Source organism: Phyllostomus hastatus, unplaced genomic scaffold (assembly GCF_019186645.2).
Source record: "Phyllostomus hastatus isolate PE091 unplaced genomic scaffold, TTU_PhHast_1.1 phas_scaffold_200, whole genome shotgun sequence".
Taxonomy (NCBI): Eukaryota; Metazoa; Chordata; class Mammalia; order Chiroptera; family Phyllostomidae; genus Phyllostomus; species Phyllostomus hastatus.
Genome location: NW_025334016.1, coordinates 1,381,928 through 1,407,726, shown reverse-complemented (window position 1 = coordinate 1,407,726; position 25,799 = coordinate 1,381,928). Strand labels below are relative to the sequence as shown.

At 36.5% G+C, this 25,799-nt stretch overlaps 1 protein-coding gene across 1 annotated transcript in view; it reads right to left on the bottom strand.

The window, feature by feature from the left end:
• CFAP47 (cilia and flagella associated protein 47) overlaps positions 1–25,799 on the bottom strand; it is a 333,438-nt gene that overhangs the window by 211,509 nt on the left and 96,130 nt on the right. Inside the window, 7 exon segments of the mRNA XM_045860609.1 lie at positions 1,280–1,366; positions 2,327–2,408; positions 11,402–11,623; positions 14,644–14,866; positions 16,030–16,101; positions 16,104–16,144; positions 19,915–20,022. Of these exon segments, the coding sequence (XP_045716565.1) occupies positions 1,280–1,366; positions 2,327–2,408; positions 11,402–11,623; positions 14,644–14,866; positions 16,030–16,101; positions 16,104–16,144; positions 19,915–20,022 (835 nt within the window).

The following is a 25,799-nucleotide window of genomic DNA, read 5'->3' as shown; positions in this document are numbered from 1 at the left end:
ATTTGGTTGAGAGTCACAAACACACTCATACATTCTTCTGAGAACTAATCAAGAAAAAACAGGATTTCTTCTCTTGACATTCAGGAAGAGAAACAGGGCAGGCTGAGGTGGAAAGAAGAGAAGAAGAGGACTACGCGGGAATCAGGTAGCGAAAGGAACTCTTCAGAAGGTAGGCCTGGCTGGCTGGCTGCAGTGAAGGCTTTAGATAACCAGGGAGGAGCAAGAGGGCCTGGGCTCCTGGGCCCTGGCAGAGAACAACAAAGAAGAAATAAATGTTTCCTATGTCATGTGGTTTTATATGGCCAAAATCAGGTGAAAAATGATCTTGGAAGAAAGTAAGCATGAGAACCCTAGTTTCCTCATCTGTACACTGGGGAGGACCAGTTGTGAAGATTAAACATTTAAAAAAGCACTTTGTGACATATAATACTGTTTAGCTTTTAATTTTGTCCTTTCCTTTGAGTGACGAATTGCTGCTTCTATTTAACATAACTGCTTCATTTTAACTTCCTGTCCTGCAGCTCACCTTGTCTGTGAGTGAGGATACAGCAAAAGCCTCCATTGGTCTTAGTGAGCAAGACCTAGCATGCCACATTTGGAACCATAGGAAATGATTCCAGGACTGCAACCAGTATAAGCAATAAAGATGTAGGTTGTGAAGGCACAATTTATATGTTAACTTACCCACACATGCATCTTGGCATGAGGTCAACTGGAGAATCTCATCAACACCTGGTCTTGCCTACAGTTATATGATTGCTAGTGAACATCCGTCCAGAATAATTTTACAAGAGACTACTATGCATTACAGGTGGAGACCATACTTTCCACCAATATCCATTCTTTAATCCTTCTTTTTAAGACTGGAAAACACATGTAGCTACCAATTTTACAAATCATATTTCTCAACTTCCCTTAAAGCTAGGTGCAGTCATATGACTAAGTTTTGCCCAACGGAATGTGAAGGGAAATGATGCATTTTCCAGGTAACAACCTCAAAAGGAATTTACCTGTCTTCTTACTTCTTTATCTGGTCTTCCTTATTTTGAGAAATTGACCCAAAGGTGAAAGCCCAGTACTGAGGATGGAAGAGACACCCCACTACCTCTAAATCACTCACTTCCCAACAGTTCCATGAGAAAATGAATAAAAAATTCTATCTTATTTGGGCCACTGTGGTTTTAAATCTTTTACAGTAGTATTACCTATACTTTTATTAATACATTATCTCTGTAAATTACCCAAAAACACCAGCAACGAACACGAGGGGACATGGTACCTTGTATAGTTGAAGGAATAAATCTGTCCATGACCGTTTACTCCAGTTTTCAAAAATGGCCATATCTATAGTAAAACGTTGCTTTTCCTTTGGTATAGGGGAATACATCAGCAAGGTATCAGGAGCAGAAGACTTTAATAAATAAAAATCATAACATTGATTAGAAAGCAAGGCAAATGTATGTTCAAAATTTTAACCACTTAGCATATTTTTTACCTTTAAATAAAACCTTTACACATCCTTCTTATACATTCATCAAGATCTGTAATTTCCCATGTGCCAATCATAGAACTATCAACACAGCTAACTTCTACAACTCATAGCCCTTTATTGAGGTCATGGATTTATTCATTCAGTGTACCCACTAGCGCTGGGGCAGAAGTGGCAGAATGAGAGGCAAAATTATTCTGAACTCTGAGCCTCTAAGAGCCACACTGTGAATTAAGCCACAGGGAGTCAGGAGAGTGCCAACGAACAGGCTCCAGGCTCTGCTACTAATGTCATGCGGTGACCATAGTAACAGTACCACAGCTAGCTTTGCCTCAAAGCCTCCAGACAGCTCGAAACAATGCCCCTTCTCAATAGATTTGCATAAAATGAATTGCATAATTTGAAAAAAAAAAACTATGCATATCCAGCTTAATTTCTCCCTAGTCTCTTCTAAAACTGAAGAAGGGAAGTGTGAAGTGGTGGTCAAATTAAACCAGTGTTTTCTTTGGAAGATATATATTCTAAAAATTCACGGTAACAAAAAGTTTACATAAGCACACACCATTCTGCATTTCTAAATTCCCTAAAAGAAGCAATTACTTACATATTTAAGAAAACCATGTGATCATTTCTGCCTAGGCTTCACAGAGATTTTTAAACAAATACAAAAATATTTATGTGTGTGTATATACATACATGTTCCAGAGAAGCATAATCTTTAGGACACCTCATAAATAAAAAAACAAGGATTCTAAAATGAAATCTTTAAGCACAGACCAAAAATCAGCAAATTCAATAATATTTGTGCAGTTGTTCCAAGAAATTATATTTCCTTACTCTAAGTTCAATCCACTTCTTATAATCTTCTGGTTCAAGTAGAAATTCTGGCAATATATGAGCAATATATGCTCCTTTTGCACTAAAATTTAAGAAGAAAAATCCCAATTATTATGGTATACTACTCATGATTTGTATATCACTTGCATTTCAATTTCAATTAAGTAATATCAATGTAATATACTGTAATAAATTATAATTTTAATATTTAAAAATATAATTTAAAAATTTCCCCTTAACAATAAAATGTGTATATGATGTTTCCATTAGAGAACTGATTAATGAGAAAGATCTTACTAAGTGTCTTTAACCATCCACATCTATCCTTATATGTTAATGGATATAGAGTCATGATTTACCCTCTATTGTCAAACTACTAACCATCTTTTGTAATAACACTCTAAAATTGAAAAATATATGAAAAAAGTCTGAATACAGTAAAACATTTAATAAGTAGGTTATTGGTCACTCAATATTCATAAAATGCCTATCACAGATATGCCTGAATATAAATAACCCCTAATATAACACAATTCTTCACTTATTTTTCCAAAGAGACTATCCAAAATGTGTGACCTCTTCGATTATACAAACTTATAGTAGAATAGCTGAAGCAGAAAATATCTATTTTTAGTATTTTATATATTCAAAATCTAATACCTATTTATATTATTTTATACTTTAAAACATATTTATCACACTTAAGGCTTTATACATTTCCACTGTAAACTTCCCTGAAATATTTTAATCCAAACTCTTCCTATGCACATCCATCACCACAGAACCTACAGACATCTAACACAGTTTTGGCAGGAGTGTTTCCTAGAAGGCATTTGGTGTGTAGGTATAACTCATTTAATGAGCATAGAACTCCATCCACCATAAGCATTTACCAGAAAAGAATGCCTCACCTAGTAGTCAACTCTGGAACACCCTCAGCAGTCTGCAGCCCTAGAACTACTGAGAAGTCAGACAAAGAAAAAGCAGAAAGGAGACTTAATATGATTCCAAAAGCTTAAACCTTGAAGACAGCACAGACAAGCATAAGAAGAGAGAAGTAAGGAAGGGAACCCTAGTGGAGATGGAAGCAATGGACATAGTTCTAGAGTTGTTAAGTTTGATGTGGCCTGGGGTCAGTCGAAGCTAGTGAAAAGAAATTGTGCCACACACAGATAAAGTTCCTTCGTTTGGAAGTCAAACATCATCCCTTCTCTTTGATTTTTACACTTTAACTGCCTCTATTTCCTACCTATTTTTATGAATCTTCATTACATTCAAATTATTATATGTTTAAATAAAATCTAATTTGAATGGAACACTACTTCTTAGCAGGAGGAGCCAACCTAAAGCCTATGTAAGAATTCAATGAGATGAAGCCCCATTAAGTTGAAATCCTAGCAGGGGTATCCAACCTTTTGGCATCTCTGGGCCACACTGGAAGAAGAAAAGTTGTCTTGGGTCACACATTAAATATATTGTGACATGTAATCACGAAAATGATCTCATAATGTTTTAAGTAAACTTATGATTTTTGTGTTAGGCCACGTTCACCGTCTTTCTTTTATTTCGAATCTTCTAGCCCATAATTCCATGCTCTCTGAGGCATTCAGCTTCTCTGCCAATGCCATCACTGTTTACCACTGCTTCAGGCAACCTCCTCCTAGGGCCCCTCCCTCCTCCTCCCTAGTAACCTGGTCAGATCTCTTCTTATCAACGGTAGTGCCCTGCCATCCCCTAAAGGAAATCTTCTAGGTTCATTGGCTGGTCTAATAATCAAATTGATATAAGAAAGATTAACAGGAGAAAAACAAATTAAATATATACCTACTGGAGCCCCACAAAGATGTGAAACTCCCAGGTAGTCAGGTAATTGAGGAAAAAGGGGTAAGGGTGTGGGGCTTCAAAAGGGAGGAAGATAATTCACAGGAAGATGAGAAGAGCAGATGTTTGGTCAACAGATGTTTGCCCTACCATGCAGGTAAGTCTCTCTGGTATAAAAAGTTACCTCTGGTAGTAACTCTCTTTCTGGGCCAGGTCCCCTGTCTATATTCTTGGAGGCAGTTAAGGGAGAGGAAAGCTTTCCCCAAGTCTGTCTCAACCGCCTTCAGCTGAAAACAACCCCAAGTCTGTCTCAACTGCCTTCAGCTGAAAACAATCTGAATGCCAAAGTGGCACATTTTGGGGCAGTGCATTCCACCCCCCTCCTTCATTGCTTCAGTGCAATATCCCTGTTCGTGCTCCCTTCTGTTTATAAAATCTCTTGCCTTGCATAACTCTTTGGAGTTCCTTCCCATCTGCCAGACTGGATGCTGTCTGATTCATGAATTGTTGAATAAAGCCAATCAGATCTTTAAAACTTAGTTGAATTTTGTTCTTTAACAGCATTTTACAGATGCCATTATGAAGTCAAGTCAAACAGAATAGGTCACCCCAAAATATGCCTCTTTGGCATTTCCACTATTCTGAGAAACTACAGAAACAGGAGCTCTGAAAACAGGATGGAAGTTACCCTTTTGTAATGAAAATCTACACTTACAAAAGAAATTTACATTAGAAAACAAGCCCTCACCAGGAGGAGAGCTATTTCTAGAGAAAACTCTTTATCAGAGTGACTTTCCTGCAAGGCAAGGCAACCCAAATTTAACAAACACTTCCTCCTCCCCTCTCAGGATCCCTCCATTCCCCCAATCTTTCCAGGCCCTGGACTCCTACCCCTTTCACTAGCTCAGAGTGGTACATAAGCCTCAGTCTCCTGGATGTCTTTGAGTCTCATATCTTTGTGAGGCTACCATAGTTAGTCATCTAATTAAATTGTTCTTTTTCCTCCTGTTAATCTATCTTTTATGACAGCCAAGAACCTAGGAGGAAAGCAGAAAATTTATTTTTCCTCCCGTACAGGAGACTTGTTTCTTTATTTTTATTTTGCATCTATCTTAAGGCCTAACTTCATCAGTCCCTCATACAGTATTTACAATTATGTTTTGTCAATAGTTTATGTCTGGTCATTAGTTTTATTGTGTTGACTTTCATAATTGATTTGATTACACTTTTACATTCCAGGCTTTCTATTTGCATATTTCTTCCAAGTTTAACATTAGTAGAACAAAAGAAAATTAGATGTAATGCGTTATTAAATTTTAAATTTAACTTCCAAAAATTATAGTTTCTCAGTAACTGCACAAGATAAATATAATTTCACTTGTACAAAAGTCCTCACCTACTGTCACCAAATTTAAATGGGGAAACTAATAAAATTTATTATCATTTTGAGTTTAATACCTTTATTTCCTTGATGAAACATATGTGTGTATTTTGGATTAATGACCCAGTTTTATTACCCATGCTGCCACATTCTGAATGTTGAGGAATTTTATCACAGTCAACATATCCTGATAGGCATATATTTACTGATAAAACAGCAATAAATTGAAATGGCTTGGCTTTAATAAAAATCATTCTTCCATACCTGCATCCTCTTACTGCAAAATGTCACAACAGAAACCTCCCTTGTTAATGTCAGCACTACCGGAGCTGTGCCAACAATAATGCTCCAAGTGCGCATGACTATCTCAGGTATCACAGAGTTTAATGATATTATTAGAAAACTATTTGATTTCTATATTGCACAAACAATAAAATCTAGTTAAGTATGAAAATGTCCCCCTTTTATTCACAGTTAATATTCCAATAGATTTTAAAAGCACAACTAACTTTCTAAAATAAGAATGGCATTAGAATTTTTGCTTTATTGAGTGAAAGCATTTACTTTATTGAATCAATCAAGGACTAAGACACATGAAGTGGTAAAATTCAAACAAAACTCATGTGTCTTTGGTTTGAAACTTATAAACATTTAAATAAAGGTTCCATTTATCTTATAAATATAAAGACAGAGTTGATAAATGCCGGATTTTCTGGTATGCTTATGTCAACAGACATTTATGCCTGTTGAAGAACAGAAGAACAGATTTTAGAAGAACAGATTTTTTTATATAGTCTATTTCAATGATAATGATACCAAAAGAATCAGTTTTCAGTATGTCACTAATGATTACTGTACTGGAATAACTTAAGAAAACATTTTAGCACATGAAAGACATTAATCATCATTTATTACACTTCATCATCATTGCTCTCATCTATGCATCATATATATGCATCATATATTACATATTTTATTATTTGCCTTCTTTAATCAACCAAGTTTGAGAATTATAAACCTCAATTTTACAGATATTGAAATTGGGACTTAAACAGGTTAAATAATTTGTGCAAACTCACAAGAGTATAAAGGAGCTAGAATTTAAGCCTTCATCTACCTGATTCAAAAGCCATGCTCTTTTACCCCAGTTCAGTTTGCTTCAGAATCACTTATTTGCTTTGAAATATTTTTATTCTTAAATGCAATTCCATTAAATAAGGCATAATAATGGGCATGCATAAGAAAGAAGGTAGCGTTTTTTTAAAGATAAAAGAAGTAACATCACATGGAATTGAATTTACTTGTAAAGGGAAGTGAGTTGATTTTCCTAAGTGCATTTATTTTGGTAAATGAACAATTTCCAAAAAAATCAATGGAATTAGAAATAAGAGTTGTAGTAGCTTTATATTATCCCACTTTATAGTTTCAGTGTAGGGTTCACGCTGTTTATATTCTGCTTCTGTTTTAGTTTTATATTATGAAATTAGAAATAAAAAAAATTTCAACAAAAAATAATCACATCATAAAAATAATTATTACTTTTAAATGAATGAAATTATATCAGAAGATACTAGACACTGTGTTACTCTGCTTAGGCCACCATAATAGAGTACCTCAGACTGGGTAGGTTAAACAAGAGAAATTTATTTTTTCATGGTTCTGAATGTTACAGGCTGCAGCCAAGAGGGGGGACCCCAAATGGGCATTTGAAATGGGGTCCAGAACTCAAGGTGTCCAGGAGATTTTAAGATGTCTCCACTCCTTCCCCCACAGGTGTGAGTTGGGGGAAGGGGCACACAGAGCAAGGACATGCAGGGCAGCTTTGCAGCTAATCCATGGCGTGGTCATTTAACATACCTATAGCCTTTGGCTGGTCACTTAGATATGCTAAATAGCTATGGCCATGCTCTAGGCCAGGGGGATGGAAAGGGACCTCCCCCCAAGATGGGACTTGGGGGCAGGTCCCCCGAGTTACAGTCCCTGCATGGGAGCTCGGAGAAGATTGGCTCCATGACATGGGGTCACACCTGCTCAGACCCACGATGGCGACCAGAAAAGCTGGAGAAGACAGCAGATTGAGGGCAAGTGTGCCCGAGTGTAGGAGGAGTCAGAAATGAGGCTGCAGAGGAAGATTGGCGCAAGGATTTAAACCCAGACACGGCAGCCATTGAGAGGAGAACCACGAGGCCTTGACAGAGTGGAGACTCCCACAGCCCTGAGGGAGAGAACCACACGGTTTTGACTGAGTGGGGACTCCCGTGGCCCTGGGAAAGAGGACCACGTGCCTTTGCCAGAGTGGGGACCCCCACAGCTTTAGAAGGGGGAACCACCACCTGATTTTAGCAGAGATCCCGGCGACTCAGCTGAGGGTACCGGGAACCCAGGGAGGTCTCCCAGTCGAGACGGGAGATAACCCTAACTGGGAATAACCAGGGACTGCCTGAGCCATGGACTTCTATTTCCTTTCCTGAGATATGGTACTCTGGACTGGGCAAAGGGGGAAGGAAGGAAGGACTGTCTGTTTGTGGGTGTTTTAAGGGACTTTAGGATTTTTGATAAAGACATTAGGTCACTACTTTAAGTTTGTATAGCATAAAATAAACATTTCCTTTCCTTTTCATGAATCTCTGGCATTGAGAGATGTCTTTCCTCAGGTGGCGGACATAACGGACCTGGGGGCTTCTTTCAATAATAGTATATCATCCCAGGCCCCCCTTGTTTGTTCTGTAACATGAAGGCAAAAAGTCCAAGACCAAGATGCCTGAAAATTCGGTTGCTGGTGAGGCCTTTCCTCCCCTTTGCAGATAGCTGCCTTCTTGCTGTGTCCTTGCATGACCTTTTCTCTGCGCTCCCACAGAGAAAGAGGGGGAAGAAAGATCTCTGGTATCTCTTCCTCATTTTATAAAGGCACCAGTCTTACAGGCTTAGGGATCAACGTTTATGACATCATTAATGTAATTACATCCTTAATGGTCCTATCTCCAAAAGCAGTCACTCTGAGGGCTAGGACTTCAACATGTGAACTTTGGGCTAACACATCTCAGTCCATAACAGGCAGGAATCACAAGAAACATTATGCCTATTACTTCACAGATAGCAATACAAAACTATAGCAATCAATTACATATTTTTAATAATACAACACATATGACATTGTTATGAGATGAATTATGCCCCCCTAAAGTCGTATGTTGAAACCTTATCCCTCAGTACTTCAGAATGTGACTTGGAAGTAAGACCTTTAAGGCAGTGATTAAGGTAAAACAGGGCTGTTAAGACTGTCCCTAATCCAGTCTGACCAGTGCTTATAAGAAGATGAAATTTGGACACATGGAGAGACACCAGGGATATGTACACATAGAGAAAATGTTATGTGAGGACACGAAAGAAGGCAGCCATCTGCAAGCCAAGCAGAGATGCCTCAGAAGAAACCCAATCTACCTGCACCTTGATCTTGGATGTCCAGGCTCCAGAACTGTGAAAAAAATAATTTTGTATTGTTTAGGCCACCCAGTCTGTGGTATGTTGTTATGATAGCCCCCTAGCAAACTAATATAGGTATGATGGAATAAATATCTTAATAATAAAAGTCATTCTTAAGAGTTCATAGTTCAATATTATCACTAAAGAGCAATGTATAACATTCATAGTACCCAGCCTAATTTTCTGTGACTTGACTTTCTCACTGGTTACATCTTCCCTCCAGGAATATAGATGCTTTACCCCTTAATTTTATATATCACAAAATGTTCTTTGTTCCTATTAGAGTGTTCTGAAACTCAATTTTAAAATTTTATTCCTTTTAGCCCAGGAGCTCAAAAAGCAAAGCTCTGTGAAAGAAAATGTTAATAAATATTTAATGACCACTGGACCCATTCTGTGCTATCAGTGACCCTGGGTGTCCAGAGATGCCAGATAAATGAGATGTGGCTCCTGCCCTCACATGCTCACAAATGAGTGAGGTGCGCACTCATGCATGAGTCTGTGGTGTGCCATTTTCCTTAAATGATAGAATATTTCTCATTCTCCTACCCAGATTGGGTATGGAGAAAAAGAGAGAAAGTGCAGACTTGAACCTTCACATATCTTAGGCTCTTCCGACCAGAACAGTTTCTTTATGGTAATTATGTTCTTCAGGATAAACAATCCCAATCTCGGCCCTCCCCTACCCACTGCCAGAGGGCTTCTGGGAAGAGGCAGGTTTACTGTCCAGTAAGTAAAGCTTTAACTTCAGGCTTCCTCACTTGTATGAGCCACTTCTAAAGCCACGTATCTAATTTTTTTCTGTATTTTAATTTGATATTGTTTTTATAAAGAAGGAATCTCCACATTGTATATGGCATCATCTCAGGACATGGATCACCCCTGCACTTGGGCTTCCATGAGGTAGGTTAGAGGGACTCTTATATCTGTACACGAAGGTCCATGACTAGTTTTCTGGTTGCTCAGTCTCTTTGGCAATGTCCCCTCTATGCCTGAAGCCTAGCTGCCATGTGGGCATCTGCTGCTGAGGCCTGAGTTGGCAATCCTGTATCTCACCTCTTAGCTCCATCAGGGACCAAGAGGGCCCTCATAATTGACTTAGCCACTCTCCAGTTCTCATACATTTATCATTCACACTGTGGCTTTAGAGCCAGCTGCCCTCCTGCTTCTTTATTTGCCAACCCAGAATCCACTATAAAAGGCTGCTGGAGTCTTCACTCAATCACCTTCAATGACTTAGAAACTTCTAGATCTTTTCCAAGCAACAGGAAACTCAAGCCAGTTTTGGCTATTATCATGAGAGTACAAATCTAAGAAATGAAGAAAAGCTACTGTATTTTGTTCAGTACCATTCCTAATTTTAAGACCAACGTATTGCTAGGGACTGAAAAATTCTGACGTAAACATTTTAAAAACTGAACACCAAATCTTTCATTTGTATTCCTGCTAAAAGTGGCCTCTTCTTACTCTCCATCCCCATTCCTGGTAAGATAGATGAATATCTCTGGTCAACTATGGGGTAGACTCCATACATAAGTAAGCCAAATATAAAAACACAGTAACATATTTCAACATATAGTAATCCTAATGCATAAATAATAACCAGTAACAAATACTATTTTAGTGATACAGGAGCATGGAAAATGGAGTAACAACACTATCTATCAATGTGGGGAGTTCCAGTGGGAAAGGACACCTCAAACATAGGCAGAAGAAGTGCTAGATACTCAGCAACACTCCTCTTACAGTTTTAATGAGCTCTGCTTTTCCATTTCTTGGTGACTTGCCATTTAATCTTTGCAGACATTATAATGATAAGTATTTTTCCTGTATTTTCTATCAGCCATTTCTGGAAAATATCACCTGCCCATTATTTCCATATTAAAAGACTTTATGCAGACTAAAAGTTCACGGTGCCCATAACTTCAGATTGTACTAACAGTAATCTGAAGAATAAATTATTGGTTTCACTCCTTTTTTGTTCAATGGATTTATATACTTGACTTATATGAGGATTCTCAGAATGAGGCCATGGACCAGAAGAATCAGTATCACTTGACATTTATTATAAATGCAAATTAGCATTATAAACTCTTTGGGTAAGGGCCAGCAATGTATTTACCATGTCATCCTAATGATTGGGACAGATGATAAATTTTGAGAATGATTGCCTTAGATTATAAATTTGATAAGTTATAAAATCCTTATTTGCTATTATTTTTCCAAGTTATATATTACAAGGTGATGTATATTTTGAAAATTTACTAAATATTTTATTAAAAAACAAATACTATCAAAACCTATCTAGCTATCTACCTATCCATCCATACTTAGGTATTTTTCTACCAAGCCATAATTATATTTTTAAATTAGCACATCCATGGACTTACCTGAGAAAGTTAAGAACTGAGGAATGTTGCTTATAAAGTTGAATCACTCTTTCAGTGTGGTCCTCAGGTAAAGACTGACTAGGATGAACTCCTTCTGGCATTTTTCCACTCAAGTGGTGTATCACATCATAAATAGTTTTATTATATTTTAAAGAGTCACTCGGTTTGGGAATGTCTTCGTGTGATAGGAGTCCTGTGTGGGTTTGTATTTTACACACATCCCTATGGGAAAATAATTTTTAAAATTTATTTAAATCTCAAAATGTTATATATTATGTAAAATGTTCAATGGTGAAATAAAATTCTATTCCAAATTACCAATCAAAAAGGAAATTACAAAATTCATTTATTCAGCTACTATGTTAGTAAAAATTAGATTTTAAAATAACCCCACAGCTTTCCAGCATCTTGTTTCAAACACATATAATTTATAATTGTCAAGTGTCTGAAAGATTACATTATCATTAGAAAATGTAAGTACTTTGGATAAACAGTATAGGAATTAAATCCTGAACCCATCACCTACTGGCTGTGTAACTCACTAAACTCAATTTTTTATACTATAAAGATAAATAATACCTATAATAGTTTCCAAGGTATATTCTAAACATTCATCACATATGTTTGTACACAAAGTTATACACATTTTCTCAATATTTGTATTTTCACACTTAGAAGGGCATATCTTGAACACTGGCCTCATGAGTAGGAATTCTCATTTTAAAGATAAAGTTCAGAGATCTATTATTCCCATGTATTTCTCTGTTCTTTAAATAGGACATGCAACCTCTATTTCCTGACACTTTCTGTACCAAGTTGTTACATATGCTAATTTTTAAATAAAGTAAAATATTACAACGAATTTTGCTGTCTATAATTTATCAAATATCTAATACTACACTATTTGTTTGATAGCAATCAGTCACAAATCTCTTACTAGCTTAGACTGACAAATAAAAATGACCAGTGGGCCATTCGGAATGGCAGTTTGCCAGTCTGCTAGCTAGCAGGTCTGTATCACATACTACAGGACAAAGAACATTGATTTAGGCAAGGGTTTGACTGCCATTGCTCAGATCCTGGCTCTGCCAATTACCATATTACCCAGCAACCCCTCTTCTGGGATATGTCCAAAATTTGAAAACATTTATTCACATAGCTATATGCACTCATATGTTCATTGAAGCATGATTCACAATGGCCAAGACATGGAGACAACCAAAGTGCCCTTTGACAGATGATTGGATAAAGAAGATGTGGTGCATATATACTATGGAATACTACTCAGACACAAGAAAAGATGAAATGCTGTCATTTCTAACAACATGGATGACTCTTTAGAATATCATGCTAAGTAAAATAAATCAGAAAATGTCAAGAACCATATGATCTCACTCATATGTGGGTTATAAAACTGAAAGCAACAAATGCACAAATAAGAAAAACAAAAAAAACCTTATAGACACAGACATGAGTATGGTGGTTGCTAGAGGGAAGGAGGGTGGGGCTAGGGAAGGGCAGAGGGGGTCAAATATACGGTGATGGAAGATTTGACTTTGGGTGGTGGGCACACAATGCAATATACAGAGGATGTATTAATAAAATTGTATAGTTGAAACCTTTTTATTGACCAATGTTATGCCAATAAATGTAATACATAAATTAATTAAAATAAAAAGTAATTAACACTGCTAACAAAAAGAATACAAACTATTGTTCATAATCTTACTTATCACAAAATGAAAGTACTTATGGAAGTTGACATTAATTTGTCACAAGAGTGATATTTAAGTAAAATATACCTCATCAAATTTACCAAAAAAATGAAAAGAAATTATTAAAATTCACTCAAAATAGGTAAACTTTTCAGTAGAACAAACACCAAAGTGAAAAACTGAAAGTTGTAATAGGATAACTTCTCTCAAAAATTCTTTGGAGTGCCCTGACCAGTGAGTCTCAGTTGGTTGAGTGTCATCCTGCAAAGCAAAAGATTGCACGTTTGATTCCCGGTCCAGGCACATGACTGGGTTGTGGGTCCCAGGTTGGGCCACTTACAAGACGCAGGTGATAGATATTTCTCCCTCACATCAATGTTTCTCTCCTTTCTTTTCCCCTCCCTTCCCCTCTCTCTAAAAAATAAATAAAATCTTTTAAAAAGAGTTCCCTGGAGTCAGATGATTTTATTATGATCAAGCTGGTAAATTTTCAGGGTACATGCTACAGTCATTTTCTCTCACCATAGACAAAGATGAAATATTAGAGATTTTTTTCTATGGAGCTGATATTATAATATTAATTAAAAAAACTGAAAAAGTTAAGTTATAGAAAAACTACACACTTAACGTAACCTAGCTCACTCCTAAATATAGATGCAAAAATTCTAATACAGCCCTTTGTGCTAAGGATTAGTACTCGCCTTCATGGTGCCAGCAAGTCACACCAGTGCTGAGAAAGGGGGTACAAGAGCTCTGAGAACCACTATACCAGTAACGTATAACAAGGGAGGTGCCTGACTTCCTGTTTAAATGAACAACAGAATTCAGTGACTTGATGTAACCAGGTTACCTGTTTTAGACATGTGGAGTAATAAAAACAACACATGAAGACTGAGGAAAATGTATTGTCAAAGAGGAGATAGTGTTGAAGAAATTGACACTTCCTGTTCACTAATACCACTGTCTACCTGATTACAGTCTAAATCTAGGACTGATATTTTCAAGTTTAGAAGGGCTTTTCCTAGCCATAGTTTACCCTTTGTGTTTGACAAATGAGGACAGAGATTTTCAGTGCTGCCTAAAATCATTGGATGTTTAAATGGAATACAAAAATATGTGTTTACTAAAGAATTTAGTCCTGGCTGGTGTGGCTCAGTGGATTAAGCACCTGCTTGTGAACCAAAAGGTTGCTAGTTCAATTCCCTGTCAGAGCACATGCCTGGGTTGCGGGCCAGGTCCCCAGTCAGGGGAATAGAAGAAGCAATCAGTGTTGTCAAAGTTTGTCTTGCACGTTGATGTTTCTCTCCCTTTCTTTCCCCCTCCTTTCCCCACTCTCAAAAAAATAAATAAAATCTTTAAAAAAAAAAGAATTTATATTTGCATCTTTTTCCTTTTCTTCATAGTCTCATGATTTGTCAGTTTAGAATAACTTATTTTATATGGTATTTCACTTAAAACCCCAATAAATAGATGATATTGCATTATATGATACATAACAAGGGATTTAGAGAAACATGCAACTGTTACCTTCTTATACTCTCCGGTATAGAAAAAGTATGTGGTCCTCCAGGCCAGCCAAAGAGGCTGAACCAGGTCTGAGCTGCATTTACAACCTGCTGAAAGAACTTGTACGTCTCTGTTCCTGGTTCAGGAAAACATTGCTGAACTTCCTCCTCGCTTTCCATCAAACTTTCACCTTCCTTTGAGTCACTTTCTTCCAAGTTCAATGCTTCAGATGATGGTTCCATTTCTAAAATTCACATGTTTTTGGTAAAAACAGTTACTTGACCATTTAGTAAAATAGTCAGTTACTGTAGTTTGTAGGTAGACAAATAGAGCTCATTCTACAAATTATTCTATGCTCTCAAAAAAAAATCTGATCTAATTTACTCCTATCTTAAAATAAAAAGAAGAAAATATTTTCAAATACCCAATAGAAATGCTTTAAAAATAGATGAACTACAATAAAAAACATTAAATTTTCTTCTTGCCATAACAGTATGTAAAAACACTCCCCAAAATAGAACTTATTCATTTTTCCATTAGATATGTAAAATATTTTAACAATTTTTTAGCTCTACTTGTTAGAATTAAACCTTAGCTTAAAAATTTACAGAAACAAAATATTGGCTTTAGATTCAAAGTAACTTCTTATCCAAATGAAGGACTTTAATAAAACAAAACATTTTGAATTAATTCTTGAGAAATTTTCAAGAATATAAAATGATTCGATTATAGTTTTAAAAATCTGCCTGTTTAAGGGCACAAGTACCACTCATTTAAAAACCTCACAATATTTCATTTGGTTTGGTCCATTCAGTAAAATGAAAAATTTTCAATACAACCCATATCCAGAGGAAAAAAAAAGTTTGAATAGTTAATTGTAAATAATGTTATCAGATTCACATATTTTTCTGTGCTCATCTCTTTCTAAGACAGACAATATTAAATCCCAGCTGGATAATTAGAAGATAATCCCCTAGGTCGACAGTTCCCAAACTGTGGCCAGAGGGTATCAGGAATATCATGGCGAATTCACAGGGGCTCTGCAGGATATTTAGCATTTGAGTTAAATATCATTATAACATCTACTGGCTATCACATATACTACAACTCTTAGGTTCTTGGACCAAACCATTTAATAAATGGAACTGCTTAGTAGGTCTTCTGGTCTAAGGGAAAATTACAGAGATACTAAGTATCCTGTGAACAGAACCATTAGAGAATCTCTGCTTTAGATCATTGGAGAGAGCTCCCAAAGCAGATGACTCACTTCACACTAATTATAAATTCATGGTTTTCTTCTTATATTTCTTATTACCTGAAAAAAAACCCAAAGCTTTTAATGAAATAATATTAAACAGTTCATGTTAAAGACTGGGTGGAGTGGTACGCTATATATTTGCCACATACCAACAAATAATCTCTTCTCAGGCTCAGCATCACTACATTTAGGACCAGAAGAGGATAGTAGATGTTTTTGGGAGGAAGTGAAGTATTGTCTCTAGTCTTTACAGGACTGGGATCCCTATTTGCAAATGACACTTCACATCATAGCAGGTCACACAAGCATTTATAAACTCACTATTCAATTTAATTTCAAATTACTGAACCTGAATTTCATGATTTCATATATAAAATACATATGTATTATACATTTATATATATTTATATGTGTATATATAAGTATCATATCTTTATGAGTATTTAAATACTTATAAACATTACATATTTATAAGTATTATATATACTTATATATGTAAGTATTATATATTTATATATGTATTTATATATATACTGTGTGCATATATATATACATATATAAAACTAAAGAAAAAAGCCTAAATGTCCATTACACATTAGATGTCAAATAGGGAAAAAATAACATAAAAGGTGATATAGTTTACTCAAATGAACTTTGTTTGATAAGGCAATTTATTATGGTATATCAAAGCTTCTAGAAAATAAACAACGTTCGACTGTAGCATAAACTAGGATATATGAAACATTTTAAGTGTTTTTAACATCAAAAATTTGAAATGAATTATATAAGGTGCTCAAAAACAAATATAAGAAACTGCATCACTAACACAAAAAATGTCTTCTTACTTATTTTTATGAAATGAAATCACTGCTTGGTTATAAGCTGATAGCATTTTACACAGCTGGTGGTGTCTATTCCAGTTAGAGTTGCTGTATGTACACTAGAGTTTGCCACCATGGTCATCGGAATCCAACTACAGGCAGCGCTGACCAAGGAAAAGTAACAGATGTGACCTAGGGCAGATTATCTATACATGTATGCATGTGCACATATATGTATCTATATATGTCAGTCAGTCTGTCCATCTATCACTGTAAGTATCCATGTATGTGTATATATAGATATCCATACATATTTTCATATTGTAATTCTATCAGTAAAGCCTGGCCTGTATAGTTACAAAGATCTAATTTGAAAGCTTGGCACTATGACTCCTGAGCTGTTCAACCATGGGTATATTACACAAGTTCTCTGCAGCATATGTTTTTATCCATAAAATGAAACCAAAAGTTCTGAGCTCATGAATCTGTTGTGAGAATTACTTTATGACCAAAAACACATAAAAATATGCTAGTATATACTAAGTTTCTTCCACTCTTTCTGTACAAAGCCATTCAGAGTTTGCTGGAGAACCTTTATCTAGTAGGAGTGCATAGCTCTAGAACGCTACACCACTATAAACTTCACAGAAGTGCGCCCTAGGGAATTCGAGGATAGAATGAATGAACCATTGGGTGTGCACTGGGAAGTATCATTTCAACTTATCAACTTACTTCTAAACAGTTATAGTTGGGTACAAACCCAAATCTGTACCTTTCCTATTAAGTTAGTGATTCACATAATGGTTTTTATTTAGCACATTAGCTATAGCAAGTAAATCATACTGCTTTACTTTGGGATATGCTTAGCACATTGTAAGATTTCACCTTTACTGAATATAATCTACTTTAGTCTATAGCACAGTAGCTGGTAAGTGGGTAGGCTCTAAGGTCTCATACATGTGGTTAGTATTCCCTGGGGCAGGTTGCTCAACCCCCCTGAGAGTCACTTTCTTAATCTGCAAAGTGAGATTATTAAGAGTGTCAAACTCAGAATTGTTGAAAAGACTAAATGAAATAAATATTAGGCACTTAGCAGAGCACCATATGCCTGGAAAGAACTGAATATATATTATAAATTGTTATACAGACTTATAATTGGAATATTTAAGAACCATGATGTCTTCCTATAGTAATAATTACCCAAATAAATGCATTACTTTTAACCCATATGCTTTGTAATCAATCATTCTACAAACACAAAGATTTGATTCCTTTCTTTTCTTTTAAAGAGATACTAATATTTTGTACAGTAATTCCTCATTATTTTCTGGAAGGATATTATAAAAATACAAGAGTAATAAAGCAATAAAATAATAACAGTTATAACAGCAATGATAATGACATAATAATCATAACAATAATAGACAATAATAATACTTTCCAGGTATTTACAGTTTGTGAGTCATCAGAAAAGCCTTTTGAAATAGACTAGCACATACTGTCAGTACCTTACTACTCCCTCACCATGCACATTTTGTTTAATAACAGATGTCTGAGGATCTGAGAATTAAAGATAAAATCATACAGCAAAGTGTGCAGTTAACACACAAAATAGAATTTCCACCCAGGTTCTATGACTCTTCAACCATTGTTCCTTCTGTGCTGTATTATCTGAAATCTCCACCCCACCCTGGCCAATATATTAGAAAAATGTAAAATAAAATATATTAGCCAGAGAGAGAGAATAGTCAATAGTATCAATGGGTGCTGAGCAGTGAAGGTATGCAAGTACAGCAGTATAATGGAACAACACTTTCTTCCTCACCCCTGACATTTCCTTCCTGTTAAAGCTTACTCTAAAAGCCTACTTTCCTTTGCTACATGTCTCCCAATCCTTGAGAAACTGAGTAGTTCATTTGATTGGTAAGTTTGGAAAGACTACATAAATCAAGTATGTATGGCCTGAATTCACCCTCTTTCCTCTTTGAGAATGAGCCAGTCCACGTGAGAATATTGTCTCTTTTCTCTGAGTTGTCATCCTGCACACTCTCCCAAAGGAGTTAAGAGGGAGGCAGAAGTTGAAGGGCAAGAGCAAGCCAGGTTAGCTGATTAAGCAAGGTCCCTGGACAAGCACTGGCCTAAGGGTTGAGGTCAAGCACTGGCCTAAGCCAGGAGAGAGTCTTGCCTCTCAGCTTTGTGACAGAAGAGGTAATGGGTTCCAAAGCACACTTGGTATTTTGAAGTTCACAGAGTTCCTGCCTGCTGGTCTCTATTTCTTCTACAAAGTCAGAGAAAAAGTCATCTCCTGTCACTGAGGCAGAGCAGGATGGACTAGGTTTCACAGGAGTGGCAAACACTTGAAGAAGCCAAGTGGAGTATGTGAGAAAATGTGTTAAAAACACCGAAAAGACCTCCAATTCATCACTGAAAAGTTAAAGCCTTGACAATTGATACACAGGAAATTTTTCCCACTCTCCATCTTTTCTTCTCCCCTGAGCTTTACTCCACCCATCATCCTCTTCTGCACCTCGTATTTCACATCTCTCCCTGCCCAGCAGCTTCTCTTCTAATTATTCTTATCTTTTCTCATCATTTCCTCTGCAGCAAGCCCCAGTGAATCTATTGACCACTCTCTTTCTCAGTTTAATTCAAGTCACATCCCAACAATTGCTCCCTTTCTAAATCACTGATACTCAAAACCCACAGACCACAGACGGTTCCCACTGAAACAGAGTAAAGGGTGCAGTGGTATGGCTCTGCCTCTACACTGCCTGCCTTGTGTCTCTCATCACACCCCATGCTTTTGCTATACTGCCCTTTGCCACAGTCATCCTGTTCAAGAACAGTATTTGAAAAGTTCCACACAATTGTCACCTCCTCCATAAAGTCATCCCGGACCACCAACATCTGCATTAACCTCTCTGCATATTCCCAATACTTCAATTCGCTCATACACAGAGCTCTGAATTCCACACCACTTGTATTAATTTATTCATGAGCCCTTCACTAGATTGTCAACTTCTGGAATTAAGAGAGACTGCCATATTCTACTCTCAATACTAAACACGGCTCCTGGCAATGGCAGGAGTTCAATAAATATCTGTTCAATTTTAAGGTCACTTTACTTTTTTTAAGGTCACTTTACTTAGATGTCAGCTTAGGATAACACAAATATATACAGTGGAAGTTAGAAAGAAAATAGTCATATGCAACTTACCACAATTGTATAATATAGGGTTATTATTATTAAGATAAATTGCCAGATGCGGGTAAATAGTAAGAATGCAGTTTTCTGCTGTGCCAGTAACCGGTAATGAAAACCTAAAAAAGAAATATTGCATTTCAATAAATTAAAATTTCCAGATGCAGTAAATACAATAAAATATTTTTTAGATATCCTGGAGGCCTTTAAGAGTCAACACATAAATTACTCATCATTTTTCTTTCTACCTCCTTTGTTTTCCCTAACCACCTACTGTATCTACTTTAATGGTATAAGAACATTAACTAGTTCTAAAGCTTCTTAACAGATGGTAAATCTCACTGTCAAGTGTGCTCTAGAACTCAGTTTGTAATCATTCAGGTTCATAATCAGATTCAAGAAATCTTAGAGGTGAAGGAGCCTAAGAGTTAATTTACGTACCTTCTCCCTCGAAAGCATCCCTGATAAGTGGAATCTAACCTCAGACGGCACTAGCGGGGAGACACTACCTCATGACTCAGAGATGACCCATTTTCTATCTGGAGAGCTGGAGCTTGAGACGTTCTGTTTCAGGGCAACATGGAACAAAATCTACAGCCTAATCCCCATTACTTACATTCCTTCAAATATTTAAATGCAGTATTTCTTCTCTAAGGTTTCTCTTCTGTGAATTCCCACCATTTAGAACGGTCAAGGATTCCCTCAATTGCAAGATGTCCAAATATTTCACAAATCATCTATCTTTTTTAGCTGAGCTTTTGTTTTGTGTTTGTCCTTGTTTAACTGTGTCTAATAACTGAAAACAATACTGCAAAAGGTAGTGGAGAGTGCCTTTTACAACCTGCACTCTATTTTATGAAAGCATTGTGAAAGTGCCTTATTATTTTTACCAGCTATAAAACACTTAGGTTATACTGGGCCTGTCTAACTTATGTCACAATTCTCTCTTTGTACAACTGATTTTTCATAGAACTACTATATGTAATAGCTACATCCCTGTCATATTGCCTTATTGGTTTCAGTTCTGCACTACAATAGTATATCAGGACAATTTTAGTCTTGAAATCAGCCACGTACACACACATACACTTATACCACACACCATTCCACATCCAAGAGCCATTATTGCCTTAGTCCTATTTGATCATTCTCCATACTACTGGATTCTAGAAATGAAGCTACTACATGCTAGAGAAGATAAGACCAGCAAAAATCCTAAGTTAGGAACAAAAGTCAAGGAAGAATGTTTATGTCTACAGCACAGAATAAGCAATAAAATGCAAATTATATTTTCACAAAAGATAATTTTGATATTGCATGGCATGGTGACCACACATAATTCATTAAATAAGGTGTGGAAAGTCTCATTATTCATCTCTCTGCTCATTAGCTGATGAATAATTAATACTGCAATTACGCATCTCTAATTCTTTCACCATCTATAGTGAAGATTAAGAGACTCTTATGCTTGTCATCCCAAATCACTTCAGGGATGAAACTTTGAAGCTTTCTGTTAAATCTATGTGATAAATGGCCTGGTAATTATCACTTTCCAAAAGCGTATGAAGTACATGTCAAACGCCATGAGAAATATTATGATAGTATTTATATCTTTCTCATCTTAACTAAGGTTCTTCCCCTGGCTGTGTACCAACCTTGGTAGAGGCCAACCTTACATTCTAAAAGCAGCTCTACTGAACATGGTTTGAATTCACAGAGAGTTGAGCTGAGCAAGAAGTAAGGGCAGGGATGCAGGGCATGGTGTTGGAAGCTTGTCTCTTTAGCCTTAATATGCTTGTCTGTGCAAACCTTTCTCCACAGGATGGCTAGAAAATTATAAAATGGCATGTTGGAAAAACTGGCAGTGGCTATGAAAAGTTAAAAAAGTTAGGCAAAAACTAACAGTACTTTGGATTAATGACCTAGATTTCTATTTACAGAACTGAATAGAGAAATAGGAGCAGAAGAAAATATCTGGGTCAGCCCTTTGAAAGTGCTTTTTATTGTAAAACCCACCACCACCACAATCACCATCACCATCAAACACAAGTGCTAATTGCTATCTATCCAGTATTTAAATAAAGACTTACAAATAATGGAATGATTTTGGATGACTGTATTTGCTTTAGGAGAACTTATTACATAAAATAAATATCCTTGAGCAAATAACCTTTCCAAAACAATATATCCACACCTATTCATAATGTTTCTCAGTTCAATAATTGCTAGCAAACTAATTCACATGTAACTTTATTTACCCATTAGATGCTTCCTATGGCTAGCACGTTTAGGTTACCTAGGTCAATCAATGGAATTTAATCTAGGTCTAATGGAGATCTTCTGTGATATGGCCAGACAAGAATCTCTCTATCACAAGTGAGGACATTGAATTTCATTTCGTTAATCAGCAAAGAAAGTTACAGAGTTTTACTTATTTTTCACAGATCAGACTGAAAACATTCCTGATGATACTATGATTCTCACTTACTCATTTTTCAGTATTTTTCCCTGAGTGGAGGGAAAGGAGTAAAGTTATAGCTGCTCTTCTATGCATTGCAATAACCCACAATACGTGTTATCTGCAGCCCATCAAGACACTGTTATTTATGAACATTAATAATTCTGGAAGTATGTGCTATTAACCAATTTAAAGACCTTAAAAAGATTTTAGGTTTGATCTAAATGTGCAAAAACCCATAGAAGTACGTTTCACATGTGAATGGATTTCATTGATTTGTATCACAGCAAAGGTAAGGGCAGAGAGTTCTTTAGACACAGGAGAGACAGACAGATAGTCAACAAGTCTAGAAATATATGTGCATTTCACAATATTTTAAATATGCCTCAATTCTTTTCACAAGGAACATTTCATTTTTTTTGTTTGCCCAACAACCTGGAAATAATTCTATAATTGATGTAAACCATTTTTTAAATCTCCAAATCTCTCTTCAGAGGCTCTTTTCAAAATGTTAAATCACTTGTATTGATTAATACACATCAATATATTTGATTTTTAATTTAGTTCTCTTATGGTTAAATACTATAGTTGTTAACACAGTTTCCAATATGGTTTTCCAGGAAAGAACTCTGGCAGCCGACGGCATGAGCATGCACGGAACTTTCAGGAGCTCTGTGAGGACCAACAATGTGTGGGTGCTCACAGGCACTCAGGGAGAAACAAAGGGTGAAACACTGGTACTTTCCCTAAAATGAAAAATCTCTAATTGGGGCAAGAGCTCTCCAACCAACCATCACTGGCTCCAAAGGGATTGGGGGTGAAGAACAGAAAAAGGAAGAAAAAAGAAACCACATCATCAATGGTTAACTTTTCTTTCTGCAACCTAGTGTTAAAAGCACTATGATTTTAATAATCAGAGAAGACTATGGTAAATATCATCTTGGAATTCCATTTCTGGGCTTTGGCAGTTTCCATACCAATTTTAAACACTCCATTTTGCTACACGTGAATGATGAACAAATCAAAATTATGAGTATTATTCTGTGTGTAGTTTATTATAATACACTGGTGTCCTATGTTTTGGTTAAATCTTAATAAACATTCTACTTAAGAATAGAGACTGTGCTACCATCCTGTGACTTGGTTAAACAGATCTACCATGAAAATAATGTTCTTCATAGAATAAAGGTACCATTACAAACAGCCTTCCATAGGGCTAGGTCAAGAACTAAGGAACAGAGGCTTATGTTCCTTAAAGCTTGGCACCTTAAAATCCTACCCCCCTTCACTGCCTATTCTATCTACACATACAATATCAAGAAAGGTAAAACAAAAACCAGTGTGTTATGTATAACCCAGTCCCCCAAAGTGTGACACATGTTTTTGAGCAATATTCCAACACTGCCTTCAGTTATGATCTATTAGATGATTATTGAAATACTCTTAAAATTCCCATTACCTGCCTTTCAGCAGCCATGATGAGAAAATTCTAGATGGCTGATTGGCAGCAGTTTTGTGCTGAGAATGGAGTCTCCAAAAGATGAACATGTCCTAAATAACTGCTCTGCTTAACCCATGAGGGGAGCTTTGAATATCTCAAAAGTTGCTTCTAGCTATGTGGTAGTATCCCTTAAAGGTTCTTGACTCACATTACATGCTTCTTTTAAATATCCAAATATCCCAAAAAGGCACATAAAGAGCAGATATTAATTTATACTAGAGTTACTAAAGTCGTGTTTGCAAACCTGAATACATTAGCACTCAACATGGTTGAACTCGGGGTCTAATTCATGACCTGTTAGTCTTCCTTATGTGATGCAGGTTCCTACTCTTTCAAAAACAGTAATGTGTCTAAGAAGAAGCATGCCAAAAATACTTTTTTTTATTGTTGTTCAAGTACACTTATCTTGATTTTTCCCCCCACCACTTTCTCCTGCCCCACCTCCATCTCCCACCCTTGATCCTACCCCCTTTGGCTTTGTCCATGGGGCCTTTATACATGTTCCTTGATGACCCTTCCCCTTCTTTCCCCTGTTATCCCCTGCCCCCTCTCCTTTGGTCACTGTCAGTTTGTTCTTTATTTCCATGTCTCTGGTTCTATTTGCTTGCTTGTTTGTTTTGTTAATTAGGTTCCACTTATAGGTGAAAGTACTTTTAAAAATACTAGACACAGACCTCAACTTGCCAGGTATACCCTACACAAGTACCAAATTATGCACTGAATAAAACAATAATTAGAATCAGCTTTAATTATTACTCATTTCCTTTTTATTGTATTGAATTTTTAAAAAAGTAATGTTTTAATTTAAGTGACTATACTTTTATTTTCATGACAGCAAGCATAATAAGTTTTACTATGCATCAAAAATATTTTTGAATCCACAACCAAGGTGATAAAATGCTACCATATATAGAAAAAGAGTGAAATAATTAAGAGCTGTACATTCTCCATTTTAGACAATAAATCGGTTTCCTTTTCCTTTCCCTTGCTTTAATTCCCACTCCTATGTTTTAAATTTGCCAATAAAGAGTGAATATCTGAAACCTTAGGCATCTCACCCTCAACTCCAATAAAGACAGGACCCCAGGGTCTCCTACACTCTCTAGCTTGCTCTCTATCTCTCTACTAGTGACCTCACTGTGTGGCCCCAGGTGGCCCCAGGCTTGCCTTTCACCATTCTGGACTTGTTACTAATAACCCTTGTTTTTCCAAGTTCCCCCACAGTTGTTGTTTTTTTAATTTAAATTATTGTATTGCTGTTCAATTACAGTTGCCTGTATCTTCTCTCCACCCCCTCCAAACCCACGTCTCTCACTTGCTTCCACCCTCACCCTTGGCTTTGTCCATGCACCCTTTATAGTAGTTCCTGAAAACCCTTCTCCCCACTGTACTGTCCTGGATACAAAGTCAATACTCAGAAATCAAAGGCATCTCTGTACACCAACAATAAAACATCAGAAACAGAAATCAGGAAAAAAAATCCCATTTGATACAGCAACAAGAAAAATAAAGTACCTTGGAATAAACCTAACCAAGGAGGTAAAAGACTTATACCCAGAAAACTACACAACACTGAAGAAAGAAATTAAGGAAGACAGAAACAAATGGAAACAGGTACCATGCTCATGGATTGGAAGAATGAACATCATCAAAATGGCCACACTCCCCATAGTTGTTTTTGAGGTGCATCTTGCAATCATAACAAAATCCACAAGGAGCTAGTCCAGCCACAACAAAGGGGAAATGTCTGTAGGGGCTCGACACAGGTAGTAATAGCCCAGGTGAGTACCCCAGGCATTTCTAAGCAATAACATCACTATATACAGGCTGAGACCCACCCAAAACAAAATAGTACAGGACCCTTAGAACTCTGGCTATGGCAGGCATTCACCCTTTAGTTACTAGGTCTTGAGCAGGTTCAAGGTCCAAAAGGCATG